The sequence below is a fragment of the Telopea speciosissima genome, chromosome 1, assembly GCF_018873765.1.
Source record: "Telopea speciosissima isolate NSW1024214 ecotype Mountain lineage chromosome 1, Tspe_v1, whole genome shotgun sequence".
Classification (NCBI taxonomy): Eukaryota; Viridiplantae; Streptophyta; class Magnoliopsida; order Proteales; family Proteaceae; genus Telopea; species Telopea speciosissima.
In genome coordinates this window covers 22,461,735-22,489,700 of record NC_057916.1, presented here as the reverse complement: position 1 = coordinate 22,489,700, position 27,966 = coordinate 22,461,735, and the positions used below count along the sequence as shown (strand labels likewise).

General features: G+C 37.2%; 1 protein-coding gene and 1 long non-coding RNA gene across 3 annotated transcripts; one reads left to right on the top strand and one right to left on the bottom strand.

The window, feature by feature from the left end:
- Window positions 1–3,429: 3,429 nt before the first annotated feature.
- LOC122644702 lies at window positions 3,430–25,475 on the bottom strand. The gene is made up of 4 exons (XR_006330436.1): window positions 25,466–25,475; window positions 18,482–18,485; window positions 16,822–16,830; window positions 3,430–3,557 (listed from the first exon to the last, which is right to left on the bottom strand). It is a non-coding gene; the product is annotated as an uncharacterized LOC122644702 (long non-coding RNA).
- LOC122644689 lies at window positions 3,565–14,329 on the top strand. 2 transcript variants are annotated; one of them, XM_043838092.1, is made up of 4 exons: window positions 3,590–5,179; window positions 5,504–5,762; window positions 12,725–12,734; window positions 14,317–14,329. In XM_043838092.1, coding segments are annotated over exons 1-4 (1,824 nt in total). In that variant the 5' UTR covers window positions 3,590–3,626; the 3' UTR covers window positions 14,319–14,329. The 2 variants fall into 2 exon arrangements, with proteins under 2 accessions (XP_043694022.1, XP_043694027.1); XM_043838087.1 differs by lacking the exons at window positions 12,725–12,734; window positions 14,317–14,329 and having other exon boundaries at window positions 3,565–5,179; window positions 5,504–5,804.
- Window positions 25,476–27,966: the final 2,491 nt, after the last annotated feature.

The following is a 27,966-nucleotide window of genomic DNA, read 5'->3' as shown; positions in this document are numbered from 1 at the left end:
TACTTGAAGCAGGAAACACGACGTCCATATCATAGCAGCTAGGTTGATGTACTTGATGGTCCAGAGACGAGCCATTGCCCATCACAGTTGTTGGATTCGAATTCCACTGTCTCATTACTTATTCCGATCCAACGGCTCGTCAGCCTCGGCGATTTCATAAAATCCCGTATCCTAATAAACGATCCCGGTTTGTAGTTTCTTCTGTTTCTTTGTTTTGTCTTTAAATATTCAGAAATCTGAAATCTCTACTGTAATGGCTTAATTTGAGCCGTCAACATCACTCGTCGTCGCTTCTCCTTCTGATAAGAACCCCCCCAAGTTGGCTCCGGCTTTCTCCTTCCTCAGCTTTTCTTCTGGACCGTCCGTTGCTCTGACCAATCACATATAAATAAAAATAAATATATAAAATCTTATTTTTGGGATTTTTTTAATTTTTCATGTCTCCACGTTCAATAGAGCCACCAGACGAACAAGCACAGGACTCACCCACCGCATGGAAAGCTTCTCCATGATTTTGCACTAATAATTTTAGGAATCTGAACGTTAAGCCTGAGGTTATTAGTACGGAAAATATATATTTTTTCTTTTTATTTTTTGGTTATCATTTAAAGAATATTTTACGTGTAACCATGCATGATTACATGCAGAATATTTTTTTTTTATTTATAAATTTCCTCCTTAATTCTTTATTTTCTCCTCATAGGCTCATAGCCAGGCACCAATTGTGTAGAGAGCATCCTCCTATATATTGCACTAATAAATTTAAGCTTTGCTCCATGTTGTCTACCGGTATCATGGAGTCTCGGTCCTCTCCCCCATGTGGTCACCTCTCCATATGGGATCCAAGTCCAACCATCCATGGGGACGGGGTTTGAGTGTTTGACCATGTGATAGAGGGGAGGATCTGATTCCCTTATGAAGGGATTCCCATGTGGGGAGAGTAACTCCTCTCCCCATGCAGGGAGCAGATCCGGAGTCAGTATCATGCTCTTAGATACATATATGGGCTTTCTAGGGGTGTTAAAAACTGATCAATGCCCATAGGCTTAGATCAAAATCTATCAGTTAAAGTCCAAAACCAAGGTCTGACATAGACTAGTCATTATTTGATTATTCACCAATGTTTGATCGTAGCCTCAAAAGTGCCTGACTAACAATGATAACCTACTACTATCTATAACTTGTTTATAGTTGTTTAGCTCGTTTATTGTTCGTTTATATTCAATTTATGGCCGGTCTCTTCTCGTTTTTTATTGGGAAGAATTCCCTATTCATTGATTCTAGGAAAGAAAGTTCGTTATGTGCTTCTGCTCTAAACATACCTTTACGTCTGTTTTAGCATACTTAGTCATCAAATTTTATCAAACAAAAAATCTTTCTTAATCTTAGGTAAAAGTTCAGATATTCATTCAAAAGAATCCTTCTCGAACCAACCATCCTTGGTTATCATCTTGTTTTCAGTTCCCTATGTACTAAATGATTACAATCAAGCAAAACAAATACATGTAAGATTTAAATTCATTTTAAAGGCAACAACCCTTTCCTGCTCACGATCGTCGGTGTTGTTTCTTTTTGGTTGACTCCTTTTGATGCAACCTCAACTAGACTACTTGAACAGAAAATCGAAAGAGTGATAAAACAAACAACAAAAAAAGTAAAATTCGGACAGAAATTTTAAAAAATGCGCAAACTTAATAATATAAGTGCAACTTGCTCAATATAAGACGTAATGATCTGATTTCAAATCCAAATGAACAAAAACTTTTGTGGCTACAACTATTTTATCAAGAAAGTCTCTTCAGATTTTAACATAAAGATGATCATAAATTAACTTAATCAAATAGGGGTTTCCTAGGTTGCTTGCTTGTTCTAGTTAATGTAAATCACCCTAGGGGTGGAAGGACTTTCTATTAGCATGTTTACATGAGTCCAATTATGGATCAATAACCAACCTATTGATTATAAACGTGTCTATGCTTGACATATGGGGCACGATTAGCTAAACGATGTAGGGCCTAAATTAATGAAAATTGTTTAAGCCCAATCGAAACCGACTAGGTTTGTCCGATTGACCCACCTAGGTCCCTATATGCCACACTTTCGTACTACCATTCACTTGGAATGAAAGATTTCATCCCACACCAGCAGCGTGTGGATCCTGTAATAACGAAGATGGCTTTCAAAAAGGCAAAGCATCTCCACATGGGATCCAACACTCCATAAGGCTTGATCAAAAACAAAAAACCCTCCATAAGGGATCCACTTTCCCTTCAATGTGTTAAATGGCGAAAAAGGTCTTCAGTGCACCCGATGGGAAACTTCAGTATTTCAAAGGTCACATGACTCACATTAACCTATACACGAACACACGTCACTGAATCGCGTGACAAGGAGATTCAAAGGTCGGCGTTTTCACGGTTTTACCATTATTAACGTATGGTGGTCGGTACTAACACGTGGCGATGATAAAGACTGCCACATGGGATATTACACGTGAAGTCAGCGACTGGAGAGGAGGGGGAGGGGGGGGGGGCTCAAATATCTAAGGCCAGAGCCAGACTGGCTAGCTTCAAATCTGGCCAAGCAAAAATCGTTTTGGATGCCTCACGTACAGGCTGACGACTCGGATCGGAAACCATAGATCCTATGCTACGGTGTTACCCTGCTACTGACCCGTACATATTCACTATGTACATACATACCCGTCACCATCATGACCGTATATACGATTTGTATTTTTTAACTGCGTACGATTATTCTGATATTTTTCTTTGGCAAGGAGAGAGAAAGAGTTCGTGTGTGTCTCTTCCTATATATAAAAGGAAGTGAGGTATCTCTTTGATTTCAGAGAAGTACTAAGCTCGTACTTCGCTAAGCCGGTGCTGGGAATTGAAATCATCACTGGAGGTAACCGGAATAATTACCGGATTCCGGACTATATTCGAGTAAGTTTCTCGACATATCAGTTAATTGCTTCATTGTGGCTATTGTTTTATGGTTCATTTGATGTGTGGAATTTCTCGATTTCATCGTCCTGCGTGCCAACTAAGTTATATTTTTGGGTTTTGGATCCGAATTTCCCGGGAGGGGAGTGGGTTCAATGATGGTGTGAATCTCCTCTGGACTTGAGGGGGTAAATGGAGATAGGATCACCAATGGTGACTTACTGGGTTTGAACTTTGAAAGTCTTGATTCTTGAATCATTCAGTTCCTCAGCTTCTTCTTCTTGTTCTATTACTTGCAAAGTTGTTTAGAATTTGGGGTTTTGAGTTGAGACGGAGGGAGAGTGGTAAGAGAAAATTGGTAGGATTGTATCTAGAAAATGATCTTTAGGATTGTTCAATTTGACTAATTGTGTTAGTTTTTTTATTGCAGGTCAAGGAACTGGAAAAAAAAGGGCAAGTTTGAGGCTTTAGCTGGATTGAATGAGGGAAAGCCGGCAGTAAGGGAAGCGCGATACCCGTTTGTTTAGAGACAGATTCACACGCAATCATCCCGAGACTTCGAGTACTTTTTAAAGTAGTTTCAGATTGAAGAAGCTTCGCCTTTTCCTTCTCCTCTGAGATCAATCTTTAGGGTTCTTTTTTGTTCTTCTTAGCTCTTTTTGGAGTCTGTAAAGTTGAGGCATGGGAGTAAAGGTTGCCGCGACCTGTTTACAATGGTCGCAGCCAGTAGCTTCACACTCTCCTTCATCGGCTCAGACGCTAGCCTCTGCAATTTCATCTCCTTCGACGAAAAAACAGAGAGGAGGCGATCGAGTTCTTGTATGCCGATTCGTCCATAAATTGGCTTTCTTGGGAACGTCATCGACGAAGCTTTTGAGATCTCGATCTTGCGATAATCTGAAGTCTAGAGGCCAATTCCTCAGGCGAGCTTGCAGCGCCAACTTAGATGGATACCCTGACGAAGAGTTCACGGAAAATACTCGGGAATTAGCACAGAGGTTCGATCTTTTAAGCGATGGTGATGAAGAACAGAACAATAATTACGACGCGGAGGATGTAGAATTGGATAATTCTGCTGTTGATTCCGGGGAAAAACAAGGCGAGAGCAGCAGCAGGAACATCGACAATTGCAGCACAAATTCGGTACGAATATCCAGTTCTTTTCAGCCACCGAAGCTGGAGTGTGTGCAGCCTCCATGGCTTCATGTCAAGCCGGAACCACCAGACTGGCCAGGAAGGGATGAGATTGATCAGGCGAGTATAGAACGAAAGGCAAATAGCGTGGACCTTCCCTTATCTCTTAGAATGATAAAGAAGAAGATGCAATGGCAAGAAGGTTTCAGACAAGCAGGGGAATCTGCCTACTGCTCGATGAAGAAGGCCTTCTCGTCGATGGTGTTTATCATTCGTGAGCTTCAATGCTACACGTTGCATATGCGAGAGATTCTCTTCTACGAAGACCTCCAAGGTATCCTGGCACGAGTACAGATGGAGATGCACGCCTCATTTGTTTGGCTTTTCCAACAGGTCTTCTCACACACGCCCACTCTAATGGTCTACGTGATGATCCTTCTTGCCAATTTCACCGTGTATTCGATGGGAAACAACGCAGCAATCGCAGCTCCGCCACCGGCGTCGGCTGCCACGGAGATCGTATCGGTGAATGAAAACCAACCCAAGAGTTTTGATTCTTCTTCGGTAATGAACACGTTTTCAGTTTCGTCTTCGACCGGGAAAACGGCCTTCGTGGGAGGACACAATGGCGGCGGCGGTGGAAAGTTCCGGCGTGTGATGAGTGGGACTGAGGGAGATGGACCTTCCGATAGTTCGTCATCGTCATGGAACTATCAGTCTCTGTCTCATCAGGTATCGTCGTTTGGGAACCCCAACCCCACGACGACGGAGGGAGCAGAGTCGGAGTCGGCATCGGTGGTAGAGGCAAATCCGGATGGTTTTGTTGGAGGAGTAAGGAGCGAGGAAGAAATGAAACTGTGGAATTCGATGGTGGATGAAGCTATGAGAATGCAATCGGAGGTGAGGGACGAGTCTCTCGATATCCACACGATAACAAATTTCGTTTCTCCGATAAAGGCAAACATTGAAGAGGAGGACCAATCTGATTACTTGAGGACGGAGCTTCTGTATAAGACGGCCGTGTCTCAAGAGCCCAACAACCCTTTGCTACTTGCGAATTACGCGCAGTTCCTATACGTCGTCTTACACGATCATGACAGGTAATTAGGAATACTAATCGATCACTGTTCCTCTCTTTGATTTCATCAACTTTGATATATAAAACTCAAGAATAGAGAGGCAGCAAGACTTAAAAAGAGAGTATCCATTTTTGGGAAAATGACAATCTGAGACTCAGATTGTCACCGTACTTTAAAAAAAAAAAAAAAAAGGATATTTTGATTCTGATTCTTGATTTGGTTGAAGAATAGTGTTAGCAAGTGCCGTTTTGATTAAGGGTATTATAGGAATTTTAATATGGCCAAAGTGAGAGATTGTGCAGTTATACTGACAGTTATCTGTAATTGTGTTGGTTATGAAAACAGAGCGGAGGATTACTTCAAGAGGGCAATAGAGGTGGGGAAGAAAGGAGGAGGAGGAGGAGATGCAGAGGCGTGGAGTAAATATGCAACATTCCTGTGGCTGGTGAAGAAGGATATAGAGGCGGCTGAGGAGACATATTTAGAGGCGCTAGCGGCGGAGCCAGGGAACACGTACTACGCCGCTACCTACGCTCATTTCTTGTGGAACACTGGTGGAGAGGACACTTGTTATCCTCTCGACTCCCCCGACAACGACTTCGACCTCGATGCTTGACTAATACAAAGATTGGAGACACTACGGCCTCACTTCCCGTTAAAAATATGAATACACCATCGCCATCACCACCACCATGACGCCGCCAACTCTCTCTCTTCTAATCTCTACAGGCAATAGACATTAGTAGAAAAAAGGAAAGAAAAGAAAAGGGAATTAGAAATAGAAAGAGCCTTTCGTGGGAATCTAGAAAATGATGTAAATGCCGAATGCTTTTTCTTCAAAGATTTATTCGTTTTTTCTTCTTCCAAATTTAATCTCTCTCCCTGTCTGTCTCTCTCTCTCCTACTGTAAATCTTTAATCTATGATTTTTGACTTTGGAGGGTTCTAACAAAGGAAGCAGGCGATGACCGGGGGGGGATAGAGGGAAGACACTTCTTTTGAGACAGGCTGGTGATCAAAGTGAAACATTTGTGTAGAGAGAGAGAGAGAGAGAGAGAGAGAGAGAGAGATCTGAATGTGGGGGTTCGCAGAGATGTGAGACAAACCACTACCGCAAATGTAAGAAATTATTATTCCTTTTGTTTTTTCACTTTTTATTTTCTATTTTAGCGTTATACATTGGAAAAGTCAAAAACAATTCTTTATTTGAAAATAAAAGTTTTTAAAAATAAATAGGGATCTGTGTGGCCCTTGGAAGTTGCAAACGGTGCCTCCTCCATTGTGGGTTGCCCTTTGCTTACCCTAAATTGCACATGTGCCCCCGCTAGCGCCAAGAAACCGGATCCGACTCTTCTATTTTCGTCTGCTCGGTACTATCTGCGTCCTCACGCACAAGTGCAGTGGAAAGTACCACCTTACCCCCCGTTTGGATAGGGATAAGGCAGTACATTCCGCTTTGCTTGTATGGGGGGGGGGGGTGCACACGGCAATAGGAGTAGGAGAAAGTAGAGGAGTCTGATTGCACGAAACCTTCAAAGACGACAAAGTTGTATGAAAACCATAATATGCATTGTGTATAACTAAAAACAATGCCTCGGCTTCCATTATTGGACTTGACTCTTCTAATATACCAAAGGAATCAAGGACTTCAGCAAATTCTTACAAAAATAAAAAGACAAACAAATAGATGTAAATAAATATTTTAACAGTTTTCAAAATATCTATCTAATTTTTATACTTTAACAAAAAAAATTCTAGCTTTATACATCGAACGATTTTGAGAGAACAATAAAGAGGCCAGAGCTCTAATATAATGTTGGAAGATTCAATCCAAGACCTTAAATTATTAACTTTCACAAGTCTTATGAAGTCACCAAAGACAAGAACAAATCAACTGTGAGATTTTAATTCTATAATAACTCCCAACATCTCAACAATTTTCATTAGCAAAACAAGCTCCTTTTGGGATAAGTAGCTTATAAAACTTGAAATGAGCCTCATATTATTGATTAATAACTTAAAATAAGCTGTTGAATTGGAACTTCATTTTTAAATTTAACTGTAAAAACATCTCAAGACTGATTGAATATATGAATTAATCAAGGTGATAACCAAATTCGATGATATCCAATTCACTTAACCTAGTAATGTGTGAAAACGCCACACAACTTGTCATATCTATTTTGATGGAAAATCTATGATCTTTGTTTAGCGGATCTCAATTAAAGATTAATAGGACAAAAATCAATGTAATTGGAAGATTCAATTATATATATATACATATTAATCAAAAAAGTTCTACACAAAAGGATACCATCTCGGTTCCATACCATTATTGAGTCTTTTTTTTTTTTTTTTTTTTTTTGGTTACTACTAAAGGAAATGGTTTTTCGTTAAAGGTATATGGCGTTAGCTATAGATCTAGTGTCTACTCAATTACGGCCCCTAAGGACAAAAGGAAGATAAAAACTAATTACTCATTGAGTACACAACAGTTTTCTAATGTGTATCTTTTGTTATTTAGATTTTAATGTTGGCATATCATACAAGTGATGTTTGTATTTAAAATCTATAATGTTTATTTTTTTAATACAATGTAATAAATACCATGAAATAAAAAATACTATACTTTGGTTTGTATAAATCTTTTATGATATCAATCACAATGCAGCAAATCAAATGAATTATTCAAAATAAATTTGTCTTTTGGGTTTCTCACTTTAAAAACCTATTATATATAACATAAAATTTTGTGCGCATAAATTCATGTTTAATTCTTTTTTATTTAATTTTTTTGGTGAAAGACAAATTCATTGAGCAATAGAGACCTTACAAGCAGTGGCATCTTTTAAGCACAGATCCAGAAACCACTGAGTGGTAATTGGCCAATCTATCGGGGTCTCAACCGATAGGGCCGACCTAGCCAAGGAATTTGCAACAGAATTACAATTATTTGGAACAAAATAGAAGGAAAAAGAAGAAAAGGAACGTTGGAGATGAAATGAAAGCTTTTATGCATGCGCATGACATTATTTTCTTGCATTCATCACATGAAAACTATGACCACGATAGAAAATTATATGATTACCAATATTTCAAGAAAAATATGAAAAGGGAAATGGTTCTTATTTAGCACTGATCATGGCCAATGGTTTCCTTAGTCAATGGTTATTTTCATCACATGGCAAGTGGACTAATCATTTAAAATTTCGTAGATGAAGAATTTCCAAAATGAGATACATGTGAAATTTAGTAGTCGATTTAATATATATGGCTCAAGCTAATTTAAAATAATAAAAAAAAGATATTTTCACCGTTTTTTTTTTACCTTTCAAGAATTCAGTTCCTTCAAATGGATTTATTTTTTCCAAATAATTTTCGAAACTATAATTATAAGGTGGTGAATCGAAAATTAAGATATGATAAGATGATGATATTAACAACAAATTCTAAAAGTTCGGACATCAAGGAAGATTGTTTTTTTTTTTAATTATTATTGTTCGGCCAAAATGAATGCAAATTAGATTGAATAGATGTGATTGCGATTTTAGCATCTCGAATCCTACCATGTGGATTGCAACTGCTACAACTGCACAAATCCAAACTGTTGTATGGGAAGATGACACCAATTATTGGTTGAATGTCAAATTATTAAGGCCATAGTTCAATCGTATGATTCATCTTTTATGCCCTTTTTTTTTTCTGGTAGGTTGCTATTCGATCTAGAGGGTAAGGCTGTGTACATTTTCCCCTCCTAGATCTTGCAGTAGGGGGAGTCTCGTCCACTGAGTTGCTTTTGTTGTTATTTCTATTCTAACATATTCTATAGGGAAGAAAAGATGAAAACCAAGATGCTTGAATCCAATATCTCCTAGTAAGGTGGATTTTAACACTCCAAAAAAAAAAAAAAATTGGTTTTAACACCCACACCTACCCACTGCACTATGCAATAGATTCCATTTTTCTTGTATCTTCTGCGGCTCAGCATTATTGAAAGATTCATTTTGTACCATTATACACTTGATAGAGTCGTATTGGACTCAAAGTTAACGAATAGACAGGAAAAGGTGGGGCTACATGTCACTAAATTTGGGTGTGGCCTTTTCTGCATGCGTAAAAATATAGCTAATATGCCTGCAAATTGGTACAACTTTGGCAATGTATACGCCTCCTTAGAAATTTTGAAGAAAAGTTTCATTTCTTTTCCTCGTCATTTTTTATCTTTTTATTTTTGTAAAGAATTGGAAATTGCAAATAGACCTCCTTAGGTTGGATCAGGATCGTCTCCAGGGAGCCCAGCGTCCAGGGTGCTGCCAGGGGGAATTCAACGGTTGAGCTATGCCGCACACATCTTGGTGTACACCTAGGGATGTGTACGGCACAGCCCAATGGCTGGCAACACCCTGGGTGTGCTGGGCTCCCTGGAGACGAGCTAAACTCCCTTAGGTTTGTGATCATTTGGGATATTCTACTCACCATTCGGAATGCTGCTTATCTTCCTTATATTTTTTTGACAATTATATCTTTACTTTTTGTGAAAAGAGTCAAAAGACCATTAGTTAAGTAAGTTGATAGGCTAGTTGAGGGGAGTTTGTGAATATTTTTCCAGAGTATAAAGTTTCTTTCGATGTAGAAATGAAAGAAAGAAAATGAAGACAATAAAAAATCTCCTCCCAACATTTTGGATTTACGTTGGCCTTTTCCAAAAAAAAATTCCTAAAAAACAAAGAAAGAAAAAACAAACAAACAAACAAGGGAGAAAAAACTCAATCCGGAGTGTGGCCTGCACCAGCACTCCCATGAGTCTATCTCTCTCCTTTCCATATGAAAAAACACATCTTCCCTCTTGTTTTGAGGAGGACAGAGATGAGAGTAATAGCGTAGGCCACACTCCCAAACAGATAATTATTTCCCAACAAACAAACAAATGGTGTCTAAATTGTAAAGTCACTTGACAGGGTCAAGGTTTAATTTGCAGTTTTCCACTTTTTTTCTTCCCCTTTTGAGGATTCGACTGCTATATGATAATAGGTATAAATACGTATTGATACCAATAGTTGAGGGTTAATTACACATACAAATCTACAAATTACACTCACAAGGGAGAATCGTGGTGGATACCAAATCATACTTGATTTGATACCGTATTGACATCTGACACCTAGATCATACATGTGTGCCACCTAATTACATGTGTTACACTAACCCCCCTCTCCCCCGGATCTTTATCACCTGTGGTTCCCTGCCCGGTACAGCTCTTGCAATTCCTCTCATAGGGGGTAGAAGTGACCACTTTACCCTTGTCTGAACATACTACTCAGGTGGGTTCCACCCCCCTCTTATTAGAGGCACTAGGGAATTGTACTGGGCAGAGAATTGGAGAAAATTTTCCCCCTCCACCCCCCCCGCCTCGGGGAAAAAAAAAGGGGTAAGATTATAACTTTTTTTTCACAATATTTAGGTATCTTATGCTATCAATGTGGGGAGGAATCTGCATGCCGCACTAATGATTGGGATCCACATATTCAGAGCTGATGAAAATTAAAAATAATAAAAACAAAGAAAAGAATGCTGCCAAGCTGTATAGCATACGTTTGTATCTCTTGGTCTCTCTCCTCTCATAAGAAATGACATATTTGCCCTTACTGTGAGAGGAGAGAGAGAGAAATAAGAGGCATTAGCGAATGCTACGAATTCGGACAAAGTTCTTTCTCCCAATAAAAATATGGGAAAAAGAAAAACTGCAGAGAGATTTTCATTTTATAAAAAGGCAAGACAGTCATTTAGGGGGCTGTGTCTAGGCTCTGGGGCCAAGTAATCAGTCTGTGTTGTTTTTCTTAAAAAATATTCATGTGAGAGAAAAATTGCAGTATGAGTCTATGACGTTGTTGGAAAATTTGACAAAATTTGTTTTCCTTCTTTTTTTAACTTAATATTTTATTATTATTATTTTTTTTTGGGTGCAATTCAAGGGCCCATCGGGCCAAGGCTCCACTTCTTGGAAAACAATTAAATGTGGATTGGGTGTCACTAAGGAGACTTGAACCACCGATCAAGTGCCTGACGCAGTTCTCCCAAGGGAGTAACGAACCACCAGGGCAAGCCCTGGATCGACAACTTAATACTTTAGTTTCACATTAGTGCGATCTCCTTGGGCCAAGCTCAGAATCTCTATTGAGCATATGGTTGGGGGAAATTTCCAAGTTCCTGGCATGTGATATTATATAGCTCAACGGAGGTTCAAACGGCCTGGAATGTTTTGGATGGGTGGGTGGATTATCGTGCTGTCTCTTTTACCTGCTTAGTGTCACAGAAAATACTTGCCACTGCTCCTTCCGCAAATCACCAATTGGAGAGAATGATAGAGACTATTGAGCTCTCTCCCTCTCTCTCTTTTTGTTGCCTAATTGGCTGTCTCAGTCTCTGGATGTGTCCATTTCTTCGGTGTCTGAGTATATAATGGCAGGGCTCATTTCCCAACAAATGCTTGAGAAAATTCCATCCTGACTTTATTTACCTATTTATTTCTGGAAGCATTATTGGTGGAGTGGAGTGCCCTAACCGACCCCCTCACTCCAAACATGATTCTGTGATGTACCGGTTCTTGCATAGGTGGGTGTTTAATTGTGATTGTAATTAGTTATTATTAATTATGGAGAAATTGTAGGAGTGAAAAATGGATACTAAAGATTATTTGTATATTTATTGATGAATGAAGAGTTCAAAAAGAATCGAAATTTTTTTAGTTTAATTCTTGAGTTTATCTTGAGAGAGGATTGACGACCTTACAATTGCGTCAGGACGTCCAACTTCTAAAATCGAATCTATATTTTTTCTCCTATCTTCTCTTTTAATTTTTTATTTTGTTCTCTTCATTTTATCTCCACCAAGATCCATGCACGTAACAGATTCCTTCGTCGGGATATTGGTCTTGGAAAAACTGTTTTCAATAACATCTAAAAAGTTCTTCCAATAAATTTATGGTAGATTAATTAAATAAGGGAAAAAGAACGTTACTTGGTTGCGTGACCATAGGCAGCATGGCTCCTATGTCTAGAGTCTAGACACAATACTGCCTTGCCCCCCCCCCTCCGCGGAAAGTACCGCCTAATTCTCATATAAAGGTGGAAATCTCACCCAGATCGATACTTGTGTTTCGCTCTCTTTGGCCAGCGCACACATGCAAGCTCTAGAGGTTCAGGCAGTGTTCTCTCGCCCCATAAATAAGCAGATGTAATAGAGTTACTATTTTAATTATACAATACTAAGCATTAGATTCCATTAAAATTCCAAAGTCCTCTTATTTGTACCCCTTTGAAATTTTATAACAAAATAGGGAAAGAGATCGCTACTTGATTGTGTAGCCCTTGCGCTATACATGGATGATTTATTTATTTATTTATTTCAAGGGGTGATGTGGTAATTTCGCACACCTGTGTATCTACTAGGCAATATTAGATCTTTTACTAACCAAAGATGGGAAGGAATAGGAAACAAAAAAAAAAAAGACTTAAAAACATTACAAGCCATTGCTGTAAGGGAATTCCCCCGTTATGGTGACTGTTGAAATATGGTTTGTATTTGATATGAAACATGTGAAGATATAATTAAAAAAGAATTTAGAGATGGAAACACTAACAAGACCTTTTTTTGTCTATAGTTAAGGAGTAATCATCCAGTAGAGTTAGTTTTACATCCAAGTTGCAAAATAAAGAGGAAATAGAGATAAGAAAAGGTCAAACAAAGATCTCCTAAAGGCCATCATCCTTTATGGTTCTGCTAGCTGTGGTAGTAGCCATGCCAACAGAGATTAGGATTGCATCGTTCCATGCAGCCGGCCAGATATCATCTCTGAATTGAAAAGCTTCTTCATATCTTTTTTTCCATTGCAACCCAAGATCATATTGGAATAAGATTGTGGCAGGGAATAAAGAGACATTCTGAATAAGACATTTATTCCTCAAATGCTAATGCTCCAAATAAAATATAACAGATAGATATATAAAACACGGTTACTGTCGGCTTAGAGATAGTGATGAGTTAGTTTGTCACCAAAGTTGTGAAAGTGATCGAAAAACTAATGACGAGTGAGTGTAATTTTTCAGTGCCAATTCCACTGCTCCTGAGGTCCAAATGTATTTTTGAAATATTACAAGAAAGATGCAAAATGCCAAGCATCTTCATTATTTTCAATATTCCATATTACATATTACAGAGAGGGCTTAAAGGATCAATAATACTTATGTTAGCCAATCTAACTTTGGTCACAAATCAGGAATATCGGTCTTAGACTCATGGTTGGGATCACTGGTTATAGTGGTGCATGGAGTATGTTGATCCCGAGTACGTTTTTTCTGAAATAATTGTTGGTCCTTCATGAGTCAGTTGTGGATCACCCCTAGTGGGCTAAATGCTAACACAAAAAACAAAAATAAAAAATTCGTTGGTCGCAAATCATAATAATATTCCTAAGCACATTCCAAAATGAATAATTATCACCTCCAATTTGCGGGCAACTCCAATTCCTTCAATAGGGGGGGAGGGGACCCCATCTTGGGCAATGCTTTTGGGCAGGAGATAGAATGATCATTTTCGCCCCATGTGAGGAATTAAAGGGGACAGCGAATTAGAGGGGATAACGATTCATTTCAAAACATTATCATCTAGAATCTCTATGGACTAATTTATGAGGGTTATACAGACTATGTCAACTATGTGATATAATCGCAAAATCAAGTTAGCTAGTAATCATAGCTTTGCAATTAATTAGTATCCATTTGTTTCATAATTAATTAATTTAAAATCTCAATGTCCAACGACGGTGGCTTTCAATTGAAACTAGTCTCATGAACGCATTAATAAGCAAATTTTGATCATTATTTTATCAAACACATGGGGGGGTGTACGTAATATGCTAATGCTCATGCCCTGCTCGAATTGCAAAGTTAAAAAATTCCAACAAGAAAATGCCGCCACCAGAGGGCCAAACACGTGAACAGATGGTGACTTCATACTTATTTCATCCCATAGCTCTCTTTCCATACCTTAACGTGCACTGCCTTTAACCAGGGATGGCAATCCATTCCATTTATCATTTTATTATTATTATTACTAAAATAAAAATAGAAACTAATTAACCCAAATAATTAAATTAAGAAGAACAAGAAATAGGGAAAGACTGCAATGGCTGATAGGGCAGGTTTAATAGCAACCGACCTACCCAATATTTAATACTATAAGAGATGATTCCTCACCATGGTTTAAAATATTGGTATCGGTATCGACTAATATTGTTGGAAACAGAGGTAAGATTGCGTACATTTGACCTCCCCAGACCTTGCTAAACGCGGGAGCCTTGTACACTGGATACGGCCTTCTTTTTTTTATCGACTGATATTGATACAATATCACTATGAATTAGCATCGGATGATAATGCCTTCCATTTTTATTAAAAAACTTGATTTTTTGACAATTTTACCGATCTACGATTGAATACCGATATTTGAAACCAGGTTCTTCACTTCCGCCCCATGATATCAATGACAGTGCAAAGAACATTATCATCCACATGGTCAAAATACGAGAGAAAACTTATTAAAGAAACCCATGTGAGAACGACTTACATTACATTTGGTGCATGGAAATTTTTTTTCCCCTAAATGTATTCTTGCAATTGGATGCTGATAATAAATTCCGGCGGCTTTGATTGCTACATTTTGTATTATATCAAAAAATCTGAATTAACTTTTACCCCAAAAAAAATTTATATCTAATTATCCGAGTGCTACATTTTTTGTCTTCATCTCAAAACATCATTTATCAGATCACTTAGTGGAAAGTGGAGAGTGACTCAACCATTTGAATGTCAAATTTGAGTTAAACCGCAATGTCTTTTATCTTTCTCAAACTATAATTAGAGAGAGGGATTCCTATGGCACCATATATAGTGTAGTTTTCCACCAATAAGAGGATGGGAAATCGATCGTCCAGTAAAGGATTTTAATGAGAAAAGAGAATATGGGATCCATAACTGGGATGTGAGAAAATGTATGTAAAAATCTGTATACTGACATCGTAACATTTTTTTTTTCCATATAATTAATCAAATCGTTTGATGAAAATAATTTTTATAGTTATTCTATTTAATTTCATTTTTTCTTTTCATTTGGAAGGTCTAGAGAGAATTAGGTTCTAATAAATTTGAGTGGATTAACTAGTGCTGTAAAAGGATGTATTTTTTAAATAATTTTTTTTTAGAAATTTTGGACAGAGCATGACTCATTTGCCCTTTTTGGGGTGCTAGATGTGTCCCAGACTCCCAACCATAAAAAAACATGGGACAGTACACGTACCAAATGTTGAGTTTCAGAGTTTCGCGGAATGTCTTGAATATCCCTTAAAAACACTAAAATGGATAACTGAAAATTCAGTCATATCCATTAAATAAAGTAATTTTACAAGTTTGTTCAGTTTAAAATTTAAAATTGATTTTAATAATAATAATTATCCACAAAAAAAATATTTGGGTCTATCCGACTAAAGGACTCTCTCTGGATTGAGCAAATGGTTGTGCCATTTTGAAGGACGAATTCTAACATCATGATATCTAAGAAATTATTTGAATTATCTGGCCATATGTAAAATTTAAGATTCAGTCTAACCTTCTCATGTATTTGTATACACCCTTTGATAGTCCAACTATTTGCTTGGGATCGAATTTTTCTCCATCCACCGTAAATGGGATACAATTCACCGTGAGGCGGGAGAGGGCATCAGGAGGATATTTTGGTAAGATATTAAAACACTTTAAGGATTTGTGAACCCTAGGATGATAGGTGAACCGTGTTCCATGGGTGGAAGAGAACTTTCTCCATTGACTTGAATGACCACATGGCAATTATAGTTGACATGTTAGAATAGTTTCGTAGGGAGAGAGAGAAAGAGAGAGAAGAAAACCTTTTCCTAAAATAGAAATAAGGGGAAACGGGCATTGCTTGGTCATGTGGCTTTTGTAATCAAACACAGAAGCACACAAAATTACCGTCCAATCCCTCTTAAAATCAAAATTCTCATCGGTGTTGATATCTCTACGTTCATTCTCATTGGCACTTACTATTGTACAGGGCTACACGACTAAATAGCAATCTCTTGTCCTATAAATAATATGGAAAATCCCTTGTCCTATAAATAATATAAGAAATTTTTTTCTAAACTGCTAGGACAAAGTACATTAGCACTCCTTTGTCTATCACTCTTTTCTTAAATATCAAATGACTTTACTATCCTCCAATGTTTGACACCATTTTGATGCACCTCATGGGAGTGCTTCGTCTTTATGCCACTTGCTCAAAGAATCCTCTCCCAAAAAATATCTAGTAACCTATGTAAAATTTAGTAAAACTTTAAGTTTGTCGCATTGTTAGAGGATATAGATTTGATTGATTTGAATTACAATTATATTGATCAGAGATTTATATTAATCGATTTCCACTTTTGTTTGGATCTGTAGGACCAAAGATTTAGAGGGACAAGATGCGTGTGTCAAGTCCCACAGTCCCACAGTCCCACAGTCCCACCCCATCCATCTCACATGATAGGCGGCTTCGTGACCTAATACCTCAATCTTTTGGGCGATTTTCTTTCATTATCTATATATCTCTAACTTTCTAACTCTAAAGTCTCTAACCTGTTAAGTACGAAATGATCCGTATAGATCGAAGTGTTGTGATTGGACATTGGAGGGAACTTCTCAATTATTTGTCGCGACTCGTGGTTGCAATGTTGTATCCCATCAATTGGCCCACACTTTCCAGGCCCAACAAAATGTGTTGTCCCACAATTTATAAGCCCCGCTAAAGAGTGCTTTAGTTTTAAATATTTTTTTTGGGTAGAAAGGGACAGCAACGGATGGAAGATCTTCACCATCAGCATTCAGCACCCCATCCCTAATTGAATTTTTATATTATTTTTAAAATTATTTAAAATAAAATATATTTTTACACCCATATTCATAAATCTGTTACGAGGCACGCACTATAAATCTAAGGAAAGTAAAACTAAAAGTAAAGTAAAAAAAAAAAAAAAACAAGAATAATCTTTTCTATCTTTTCAAACAACATATTTTTTTTTATGATAAACCAATTATAATATATCAAAAAACAGACTTGAGAGGAATTCATAGAGTATAATTTGATTTATACTATGATGCTTACATGGGCCGTTGGATGTCCCAAACGCGGCTTAAGGTGCAAGAGAAATAGATGGGCTGGGCTAGGACCCAATGGTTTGGGCTTTTCCCTGGTCATAGCTTAGAAAACCCTCAGAAATATTCTGTGGGCTGTACTTAGGCTTATCTCGGCCCTTCCTGAATTTGGCCCATGGACAACTGAAAACCCTATGTACAGCTTTGGGGAAGTGGTTGAAAAGTCAACATTCGCAAAACTTGAATAGCTTCCGAGTTCGGGAGGCCAATGCACAACATCTGTAATTCTTTTGAGGGTAAATATATATATGGGAGAATGTTCTCTATGCCACAGCGCAGCCTGTGCCCAAGCACATGGGTAGCTTGTGCAAAGGGGCAGGGTGGTCATTGTGCCCACCCCCATGTGCCTGGGCACAGGCTGCGCTGCGGGCGGCACAGAGAACAACACCCCTATATATGACAACTTTAATGGATATTTATTCATTTAGTTACTTTTTAAAGGTGATCCACATCACAAATATGACAATTTTGATAGTTAAATATTTAGGAAATGATCTAAATTGCTCATGTGTGAAAATGAGCTTGAAATTCAAACATTTGCCATCTCCGGTATGTCTATGCTCCATGCATCTTTTGGTTAGTCTTAGATTTTTTGCCATGTGTTATTTTGTCACCTGTTGAAACCATTTAGGTGGAAATTTTTTGAAATAAAAGTTTAGGCTAAAACTTGACATGTGGGTGTAGAACCTTTCGGTCTACTTATGCATTAAATTCCGGCTTCAGACAATCTATCATGCGATAGATACTATTGTGAGAATAGTGAACCTTAAAATTTATTTTCAATGTCTAGTCTTAATAACAGAGAGACACTACCTCGATTTGGGTTTAGGATCCTAAAATAATATAACTCCAATCGGACCAGTTCGACCATGAGATCAGGTTTATGACGGGTTATGGACCAAGAAATGTATGAGATACCTCAGTCCACCTAGTAATGCCGGACTTCACATTCATTTTATTTACCCCAAAAAAAAAAAAAAAAATCATTTTATCATGTTACATGTCATGACATATTTTGCAGAAATACTCATAAGTGCAATAAATGGGAAATAGGAACATACCTTTCTATCCAACTATGATACAATAGGGGTTAGTGTACATAAACAAAATAAAATAATTAAAATCATGCAAAAGTTGCAATAAGTCATTGTTTGTCAATATGGCAATATGTGAAAGTCTAATTTATTTGTTTAGAAAAAAAAAAATGTCTAATTTATTTACAAACATGTAATATTACAATAATTCCATTACATATGCTAATCACAAGAGACTAATAATCAATGAAAATGAAACTAATAATGTCAAAGTATTCTATGCTGTTATTAGATATAAACAGAGAATAACCTTAATAAAATAAATAAATAAAAAAAAGAAAAAATTTGAAATTTAATGGATATGTTAAAATTATCTAAATACCCTTTTAATGTCGAAACCTTAAAAATGCAGAAAAATCATGTTTGACACATAAATTTTTTTTTTAAAAATTACATAAATATGATTCAAAACATCCTAATAACATCAAAAGACCTCAGAAAAAAAAAAAAAAAAAGAACCTTAAAAAATCGTAAGACAAATATGTAGTCCAAGTGCCTAAACCATACAAGCAATATATAGCCTAATTATCCAAAAATAAAAAGTTTGGAAAAATTATGAGATGATAAATTGACTTATTGTAACATGATTAACACCCAAAAGGGCCAAAACTCAAATAAAGACTAAAATATGGAAATTCATAACTATAAATTCATATAATAAAAACCTTAATTTCTTAGAATGCATACATGTGTGAATAATGCAAATAAAATAAATAAAATCTACAAAAATGTAGATGATGAGATCAGAAACTAAAAAAGGGTGTACCCAATTAGGGATGTAAATGAATAGCTGAAATCCGTTTTCGAATTCGTGTCCATATCCGTTTAGTACTATCCGAATCCGTCCGAAAGCTAAACGGATACAGATATGGATAGGCCATAGCTATTTGAAAAGTTATATTTACATGTAAACGGATAAAATATTCGATCCGTATCCATGTCCGTATCTGTTTAGCACTATCCGAATCTATCCAAAAGCTAATCAGATACGGATGCGGATATAGCACTATCTGAATCGAATCCGACCCATTTACATCCCTATACCCAATGCATGAAGCTCTCGCCACTGCATACATCAGGAACCAACCACCGTACAAAATAAGCCAAAACAACTTGAAAAAATCATATATGTTTATGCGGAACATGAAATCTAAAAAATAACATGAACTGACAAGAAAACTGAATTATCATCATAAAAAATCGGAAAAAAAAATGCGAAAGAAATAACACTAACTACCCTTACAAATACTTCTTTAAAAATAAATAATAAAAAAAAAACTAAGAAAATTATACGTTAAAGCCATAGATTTCTGGCATATCGTCTAGGGACAATAGTTTCATACCGATAGTAACAAGAGAACTTCTTGAAGAATACCAAACCCAATGATATAAAACAAAAAAGAGAGTCTAAGAAAGAAAGTGGATTTGTGGGGAGGGTGGGGGGGGGGGACTTAGGACTTGGGAGACCTGCAAAACCATAAAGATAGTCGGTCTCACACCGTCTTGGAAAATCTGCTCATAATCACCAAGCCCACCTCTGGGGTGACAAAATGGTGTGCAAACCTAGTAAAGTTATATGGTCTTCACAAGCCACGAAACCTCAAGTCTTTTTAGATATTTATAGTAATTTATAATTTAATTAGGGACAAGAAATCTCTACTTGGTCGCATGGTCTCTACACAAGCATCTAGGTATCTATTCAAGGGTAGAGGTATCATTCCACGGTGCTTTATGAGAGGGCATAAGAAACAACACTAAGTAGAGATCTTTTTCCTTTTAATTAGTGTTTTTTGGCTACCATAAACCCAAAACCATCTGGTGGCGGCAATCTTGCTTCTAGAGGCAATTCAACCACTGATGGATTATACTAGTAACACTAACCCCTTAAAAATAAAACAGTTTAAAACTCCAAGTCATTGAAATCGATATCAAAGAAATCCAATAAAAAAATATTTTTAGGAAATAGTCTCTCCAATAAATTGTTGCAAATTTTTTTTTTTGGTAAGAAATAGATTGTTGCTTCACACGCCATAGATTACTTGATAGTTGACACCATGATTTTAGTTATATCTTAATTTTAGATCAATTTAATAAGACATTTTCTTATTAATATCCCTTAAGGTGTCAAATAATTTTTAATTTTATTTTTTTATCCTTCTAGGGTAATAGATTTTTTCTTTTCCAATGAAAATAAATATTATCATTTCACATATGTAATAGTTAAAAATATGCAAGACAATAATAGATTTTGATAATAATATAATACATTTTTAAAAACCATTTTATACCTAAACTTGAACAACTTTTGAGAAATCACGAAACCTTGGAAACCTGGAACCATGTAACACCCCAACCACCCCCCCCCCCCCCCAATTCAGACCCTATTTTGTCTTGAGACAAAGGCCACTGATCCTCTTTAGACGCTTCTAAGTATTGGTGAAACAATAGGAGATCAGAGGGGCGGCTCTGATTGCTGCAATTTTGTATTAACTCAGAATATCTGAATCAACTTTTACCCACCAAAAGAAAATATCTGAATCATCCGAGTGCTACATAGTTGTCTTTTGTCTCGAAATATCATTTATCAGATCACTTAGGGATCTTTATCCCCTCCATTTGCATGTCTCCTAATTTCCTCAATTCCATCTAATAGGAGGGTGGAAATGACCACCCTACCCCCTGTCCGAATACATTGCTCAGAGTGGGATCCACCTCACTCTATTAGAGGAAATTGACGGGCAGGCAAATTGAGATGATATTTTTCCATCACTTAGTGAAACCGCAATACCTTTATTTTTCTCAAAATATAATTAAGAAGAGGGATCCCTACGGCAGCATATTGCAGTTTTCCACCAATAAGGGCGTGGGCATCGACTTGTCTAGTAAAGGGTTCTACTGAGTAGATAGAGTATGAGATCCATAGGTAGGATGTGAGAGAGAGTGTACGTAGGAATCTACATGTACACTTGCATCGTAACATTCTTTTCTCATATAATTAATCAAATCATTTGGTGAAAATAATTGTTATACTTGTTTTTATACAAAAAATAATAAAAATCCACACTCAAGTGGTGCATGATATAATTACACAAATTCCTCTCTTTTTTGTTTTTTCATTTGGAAGGACTAGAGAGAAACAGGTTCTGATAAATTTAAGTGGATTAACTAGTGATGTAAGAAGATAAGTATATTTTTTAGGGTAAGAGAATGCTATCTGGTCGTGAGCAGTGCATGGCTCTTGTGTCTGGACATAAGGTCTCACAAAATGATTGTTTCACCTTCAAGGATTTTCGCCCTTTCATGGGTCACGAGGTTCATTTCGCGTGGCCCTAAGTCTAGATGCAAGAGCCACGCGCCATACACGACCAGGTAACATTCTTTTCCCCATTTTTTAAAAATATTTTGGACAATGGCGTGGCTCATTTGCCCTTTTTTGGGGTCCTAGATATATCCCAGACTCCAATCAGTACAAAAATATGCGATCGTAGAGATCAAATGTTGAGCTCCAGAGTTTCATGGAATGTTTTGAATGTCCCTTAAAAACATTAAAATGGATAACTGAAAATTCAATTATATCCATTTATTTTTATATTTATCCAAATACAGCAATGTTACAAGTTTATTCAGTTTGATAAATTGAGTTAAAAATTAAAAATTCATTTTAATAATTATATGGGAGAGAGTTTTCTATCCAAGAGTGCGGCTCATGCACCAGTGCGAAGGCCAATGGGAACCCACGCAGAAGCATCAACAGGGGTTGTCATTTCATGGGGGACCAAGTCTAGCCACAGGAGCTACACACCCGGATAAAGTCCATTTTCCCTAATTATATTTACACAAAAAATAAATATTAAGTCTATCTCTGGATTGAGCGAATGTTTGTACCATGCATGTTGAAGGATGAATTCAACAACTGGAGACCTAAGAAATGGTTTGAAATAACCGGCCATATGTCAAATTTAAGACTCGTATTCACTTTATACTCTCTCATGTATTCGTGTACACTGTTCGATAGTCCAACAATTGGCTTGTGTCCTTTTTATGATCTTTTTCATTGCTTTCTTACCAATTGGTCAACTCAATTAGGATTGAAACTTGATACATGAACAAGAGACTTTGGAGTATATTTATCCGCAAAATTTCAGCCCCATCAAACCACTGAATGGTAGAAAGTATACAAGTCTAAAGATACCGTTATAGTCGATGGACAATGGAATAGGAAAACTCATTCGAATGGCCAGCCTTATTAAGCTTATGAAAGGAGAACCATCTTGATTGTGCCACATAGAAGTAGATATTCAACTCTATAAATGGCCTAGATTCTCCACATATCAAATTTTTAGAATCTAATTCAATCGGATACCATTTTAAGGTTTCGCATGTGTCCCATTGTTATGCATGTCTAAAGTACTCCGACCACAACTTTGCACTCTTCTATAGTCTTAAATTATCGAATCTCAAAGGAAAAATGTGTTTGACCTAAAATTTTACATGTGAACAGAAGACCTAAAGGTTTATTTGTCCACAAAATTTGAGTTTCATCCAATATACTAACTACATTGCAAATATTTAATCCGCCTTCATAAGTTTATCAAGGCAAGTTGATCTGAGAAGTTTTACCATTCGTTCATCTTTATAAATGGGGGAATGCTATATATGTTAAGTCAATTTTAGCCACCCATCTCAATTGTATGATCTATCTGTGCATGATATTCTCCTTGATGATCCAAATTCTTCAAATACAATTGACTTTTGCAACAATTCTATAACTATTGGTAAATATGTTGAAGTAAACCTAGTGCAAGGGCTACGTGACCAAGTAATATGGGGTAGGATACACTGCACCCTTTTGTCCATCTCTCTTTTACTAATATGAAATGACCTTGATATTTTCCAATGTACGATACTATTTTGATGCACCTCATTGGAATACTTCTTTTCACCACTTGCTCAAAGAATCTTCTCCCAAATAATATTTAATACATACCAAACACTTAATAACAAATTAAGTTTGTCACATTGTTAGAGCATATAGATTTGATGGATTTGGATTACAATTATATTAATCAGGGATTCTATCTTAATCGATTTCCACTTTTGTTTGGAACCGTAGGACCAAAGATTGTGTTCAGTCCACCCCATCCATCTCACATGTACAGTAGTAGTAGTAGTAATAGTAACAGTACCAGCTATATATAATTGCGGCTTCGTGACCTAATACCTCAAATCTATTGGCCCATTTTCTTTCTCCATCTCTATTTAAATTTCTAATCTATAAACTCTAGTCTCTAACGTCGTGAGTAACGAAGTGATCCGTACAGATCGAAGTGTTGTGATTAGACATTGGAGGGAACTTCTCTATTATTTATCGCGACTCGTGGTTGTATATCCCACCTATTGGCCCACACTTTCCAGGCCCAACAAAATGTGTGGTCCCACGATTTATAAGAAGCCCTGCCAAAGACTGCTTTAATTTTATATATATAATTTTTATTTTATTTTTTTGTAGAAAGGGACAGGGACGGATGGAAGATCTTCACCATCAACACCCCATCAGTAATTTAATTTTTTATATTATTTAAAATAAAAATATATTTTTGCACTCATATTTATAAATTTGTTAGGAGGCACGCACTATAAATCTAAGAAATGCAAAAGTAAAAGTAAAGTTTTAAAAAAATAATAATAATCTTTTCTTGCAAACAATTCTTTTATGATAAAAAACCAATTATAATAAATCAAAAAGAGTAGGCTTAAGAGGCATTTAAAGAGCATAAGATGATTTATACTATGATGTTTACATGGGCTGTTTGATGGCCCAAACCAATTTAAGGCCCATGAAAGATAGATGGGCTGGGCTGGGACCCGATTCTTTGGGCCTTTCTCAGGCCATAGCTTAAAAAGCCCGAGAAACATTTTGTTTTGTGGGCTGGTCTTGGGGCTTATATCGCCGACTCGCCCTAGCCTGAAAAGTCAATTTAGTTGAAGTTGGACTGCTTTGTGAAGGTTACCAAAGCTTGGCCATTTAAATGAGTTTTTCCTTTTTTGTAATAATCATCCATAGCCTTATCCAGACAAGTGTCTCATTGGTGGTCTGTATCATAAAATCATAAAAATGTAGCAGTGCAAGTCCCAATCATGGTTTTAGTAATCCGTAGCAGTACTCTCTGCCTCTACCGATACCAATCTGGATCGGCCAGGTTTACCTTTGTTTTCTTAAAAAAATTAGATTTTTTTATATTTTTATCCTTGTCCGTACCAATCCACTGATACAAGATCTGCCAGGAATCAGTATACGAATCAGCTGATCTGACCGATCTGATATCGATTCCTCAAACCATGGTGCCAATGGAGCAGCTACCTTGGCCGAGGGGTGCAACTCGACTGGGAGTATGTTTAGCTATCGATGGATTTCAAATTGGACTACCCTCAAAGACCAGCCTAATGAAATTCAAAATCAAGCCCAAAAACTTCTCATGGGCCACCGTTGTTGAGAGATCGATGCCCATTCTAAGCTACCTAATTACTAAATGAACAGGGAAAGGCAGACCCAACCCTACCCAGTTTGAATCGGTATTGGATCAGTCGTATCAGTCGATCTGCATCGGTATCAGCCGACACTGACACTGATACCTGATCAATACCAGATGGGTGAGATACGATATGGACTGACGGTAAAATAGTTAAAATATGGTATGATAGTAATATCTTTGAAGGCAATAAGCGTCCGATACATATCAGTATTGGTATTGGTTTCTTCCAAACTGGCTGATACCCGATCCGATACATTGGGCAGTCCCAAAAGCTAAAAGCTAATAAATAGTATAGACTCGAAAAGACGAACCAAGCAAGGACGACAATCTTCTGCACCTTCCTAGCTCGTTGCTTATTAATGCAATTGTAGACTGATGATTTGGTCGTTTTGATGGGAAATTCCTTCCCACAGTCTACACATCTATTTTTGTGGGTGTTTCAACTCTATGGACCTGCATTTTTCCTTTGTATTTTCTCTGATAAATGTTCATCAATGTTCTTCAAACATTAACTGAAATCTATGTTTTGGTCAATAAATCTAAAATATTTCACTTTGGCATCCAAAATAAAACATATATTTTACTATTTTTTTTTGGCTGGGGGGGGGGGGGGGAAGAGAATGCTACCTGATTGTGTGCGGCACGTGGGCTTTGTGCCTTAGGGCCGCGTGAAATGAATGTTGTGTTCTTGGGATTTTCTGTCTTTCCATGGGTGCAACGGTCATTTCATGCACACCTGTGTCTAGTCGTAGGAATAGTGCACCACTCGTGCCCAAGTAACATTCTTTTTCCTAATTAATAATTATATATTCGTATAATAAAAATCCTAATTTCTTAGAATACATACATGCATGAAAATAATGCAAATAAAAGCAAAATAAAATCTACAAAAATGTTAATGGTGATGAAAATTATTGCTTCACATCCCTTAGATGACTTGACAGTTGACACCATGATTTTGAGATATGTCTTGTTTTTAGATCAATTTTTATTGATGTCCTTTAAGGTTTCAAATAATTTATAATTTTACTTAGATGAATTGACAGTTTTTTTTTTATAGGAGATGAATTGACAGTTGACACCCTTGATTTTGTAATTTGCAAATGACTAGAGGGGAATTAACATCCTAAGATGAAATCCATTGTGAGCACACAAACCTTCTTCATAGCCTATTAGCGATCCACGTAGGAAAGCAATATTTATGTCATTCTTGGTGCATTATGGGCTGTTGAATCTCCCAAGCAAATGATTGCAGCCTGGTTGCATGGCCATGTACTAGTACAGATGTCAATGAAGATTTGTACAGTGGCATATCTATGGATTAGGATTTTTTTATTTCACAGGGCATAAGATGGCAAATTTGCATGATCATATGTATGGGCATAGAGGCTACGCACCAAGCGCAAGCAGCCTTCTTTTTCCAAAAATCGCTACCCAATAAATAGTAAATTGTTAATTGGGTATATTAATTGACTGTACCAGCCCAATTAGCAAGCTTGTAATTGGGGTTTTAATGTGGAAAACGTGATAGTAAAAGTTAACCTTCAGGTACTTAAATAGAGTGTTGAATCAGTACAATTTTAATTAGGGCTGCAACAGGGTTGGGTTGGGCTGGGCTTTATAGAACCCTAGCCTAACCCTAAGTCCCCTTAGCTGGGCCCAAGCCCGACCCGACCCTGACTCAGGGCCAGAAAAATCCAACCCTAACCCGCCCTCAGGGTCGGGTCGGGCCGACCCTAATTGGCCCTGATCATGGGGAGGGGAAAAGAAATGCACGGGTTGGAATGGGCTGGGAAGAACTTATTAATTTTACATAAAACAACAATATAATAAATTATATTATAACACTTATTATCTTCATATATAGTATATTATATAAAAAAATGTGGGTGAAATTTAAAGTTCATAATGTATAAATTATATCAATATATATCTTATAGTATAACTTAAATCAGGGTCGGGCCGGGCCAGGCCAAGCTTAGCTCGAGGCCTCAACCCTAACCCGACCCGACCCTAACTCAGGGCCAGAAGTTTCTAGCCCTGACCCGCCCTCAAGGCCAAATATCTCAGCCCAGACTCTGTTCGGGCTCAGGGCGGGTTCGGGCCGGTAGGGCCAAACTTGCACCCCTAATTCTAATATTACCCATCTAGTCATGACTTATTCCAGATCTAACTCGGTTGGGTCATACTTAGTAGACAACACCACCACCCCCCACAACCAAAAATAGAAAAAAAAAAGGCCCCAAGCCTTAACTAAAGGCTTAACAGTTAAAAAGTAGAAGAGTCAGGTTCACGTTCATGTATGTGAACGTATGAAAACGGTTCATAGTTGTTCAGATGGAATCCACGCTGTAGGACCCACATAGAGTGGATTCCATTTGAATAATTGTGAGTTGTTCTCGTACATGAATGTGAGCCTAACTCAAAATACAAGCCTAGAAAGTAGATAATGAACTTTTTTGGTATCAGGCTGAATCAAAACTCATATAGATAGAAAAAGTATCACCTCCAATTCTCTACTCGGTCCAGTTCTCCAGTGCCTCTAATGAGGGGGGATGGACCTCACTCGGGCAAAGGTAGGTTGGTCATTATGCCCCCCCCCTCCCCTTATTAGAGGCACTGGGGGAACTGGGCTGGACGGGAAACTGGAAGGGATATGGACCCTGACTTTTGCCTCTTTGGTGAATCATTGAATGGTTGAATCTAAACTATCAAACCAACCACGTATTGTACATATGCGGTTCTATAAGGCATCGGGGTATACTAGTCATTTTCCTTGTCATTTAGTAACATCATCATGAGCTTCAAATTCTCCCCGAATTTAGTTAATAATTAAGAAAGAACCAAAGATTCCTTTCCCCCATTCTTCATTCCCCAATGCTTTTGTAATTTTGAAAATTAACTAATTAATGTGTGATT

Bases quoted from the DNA above. Each gene is read 5' to 3' on its own strand.
- LOC122644689 (XM_043838092.1), top strand. From the start codon at position 3,627: ATGGGAGTAAAGGTTGCCGCGACCTGTTTACAATGGTCGCAGCCAGTA. The intron at 5,180-5,503 runs GTAATTAGGAAT...TTATGAAAACAG, and splicing joins GTCTTACACGATCATGACAG to AGCGGAGGATTACTTCAAGA.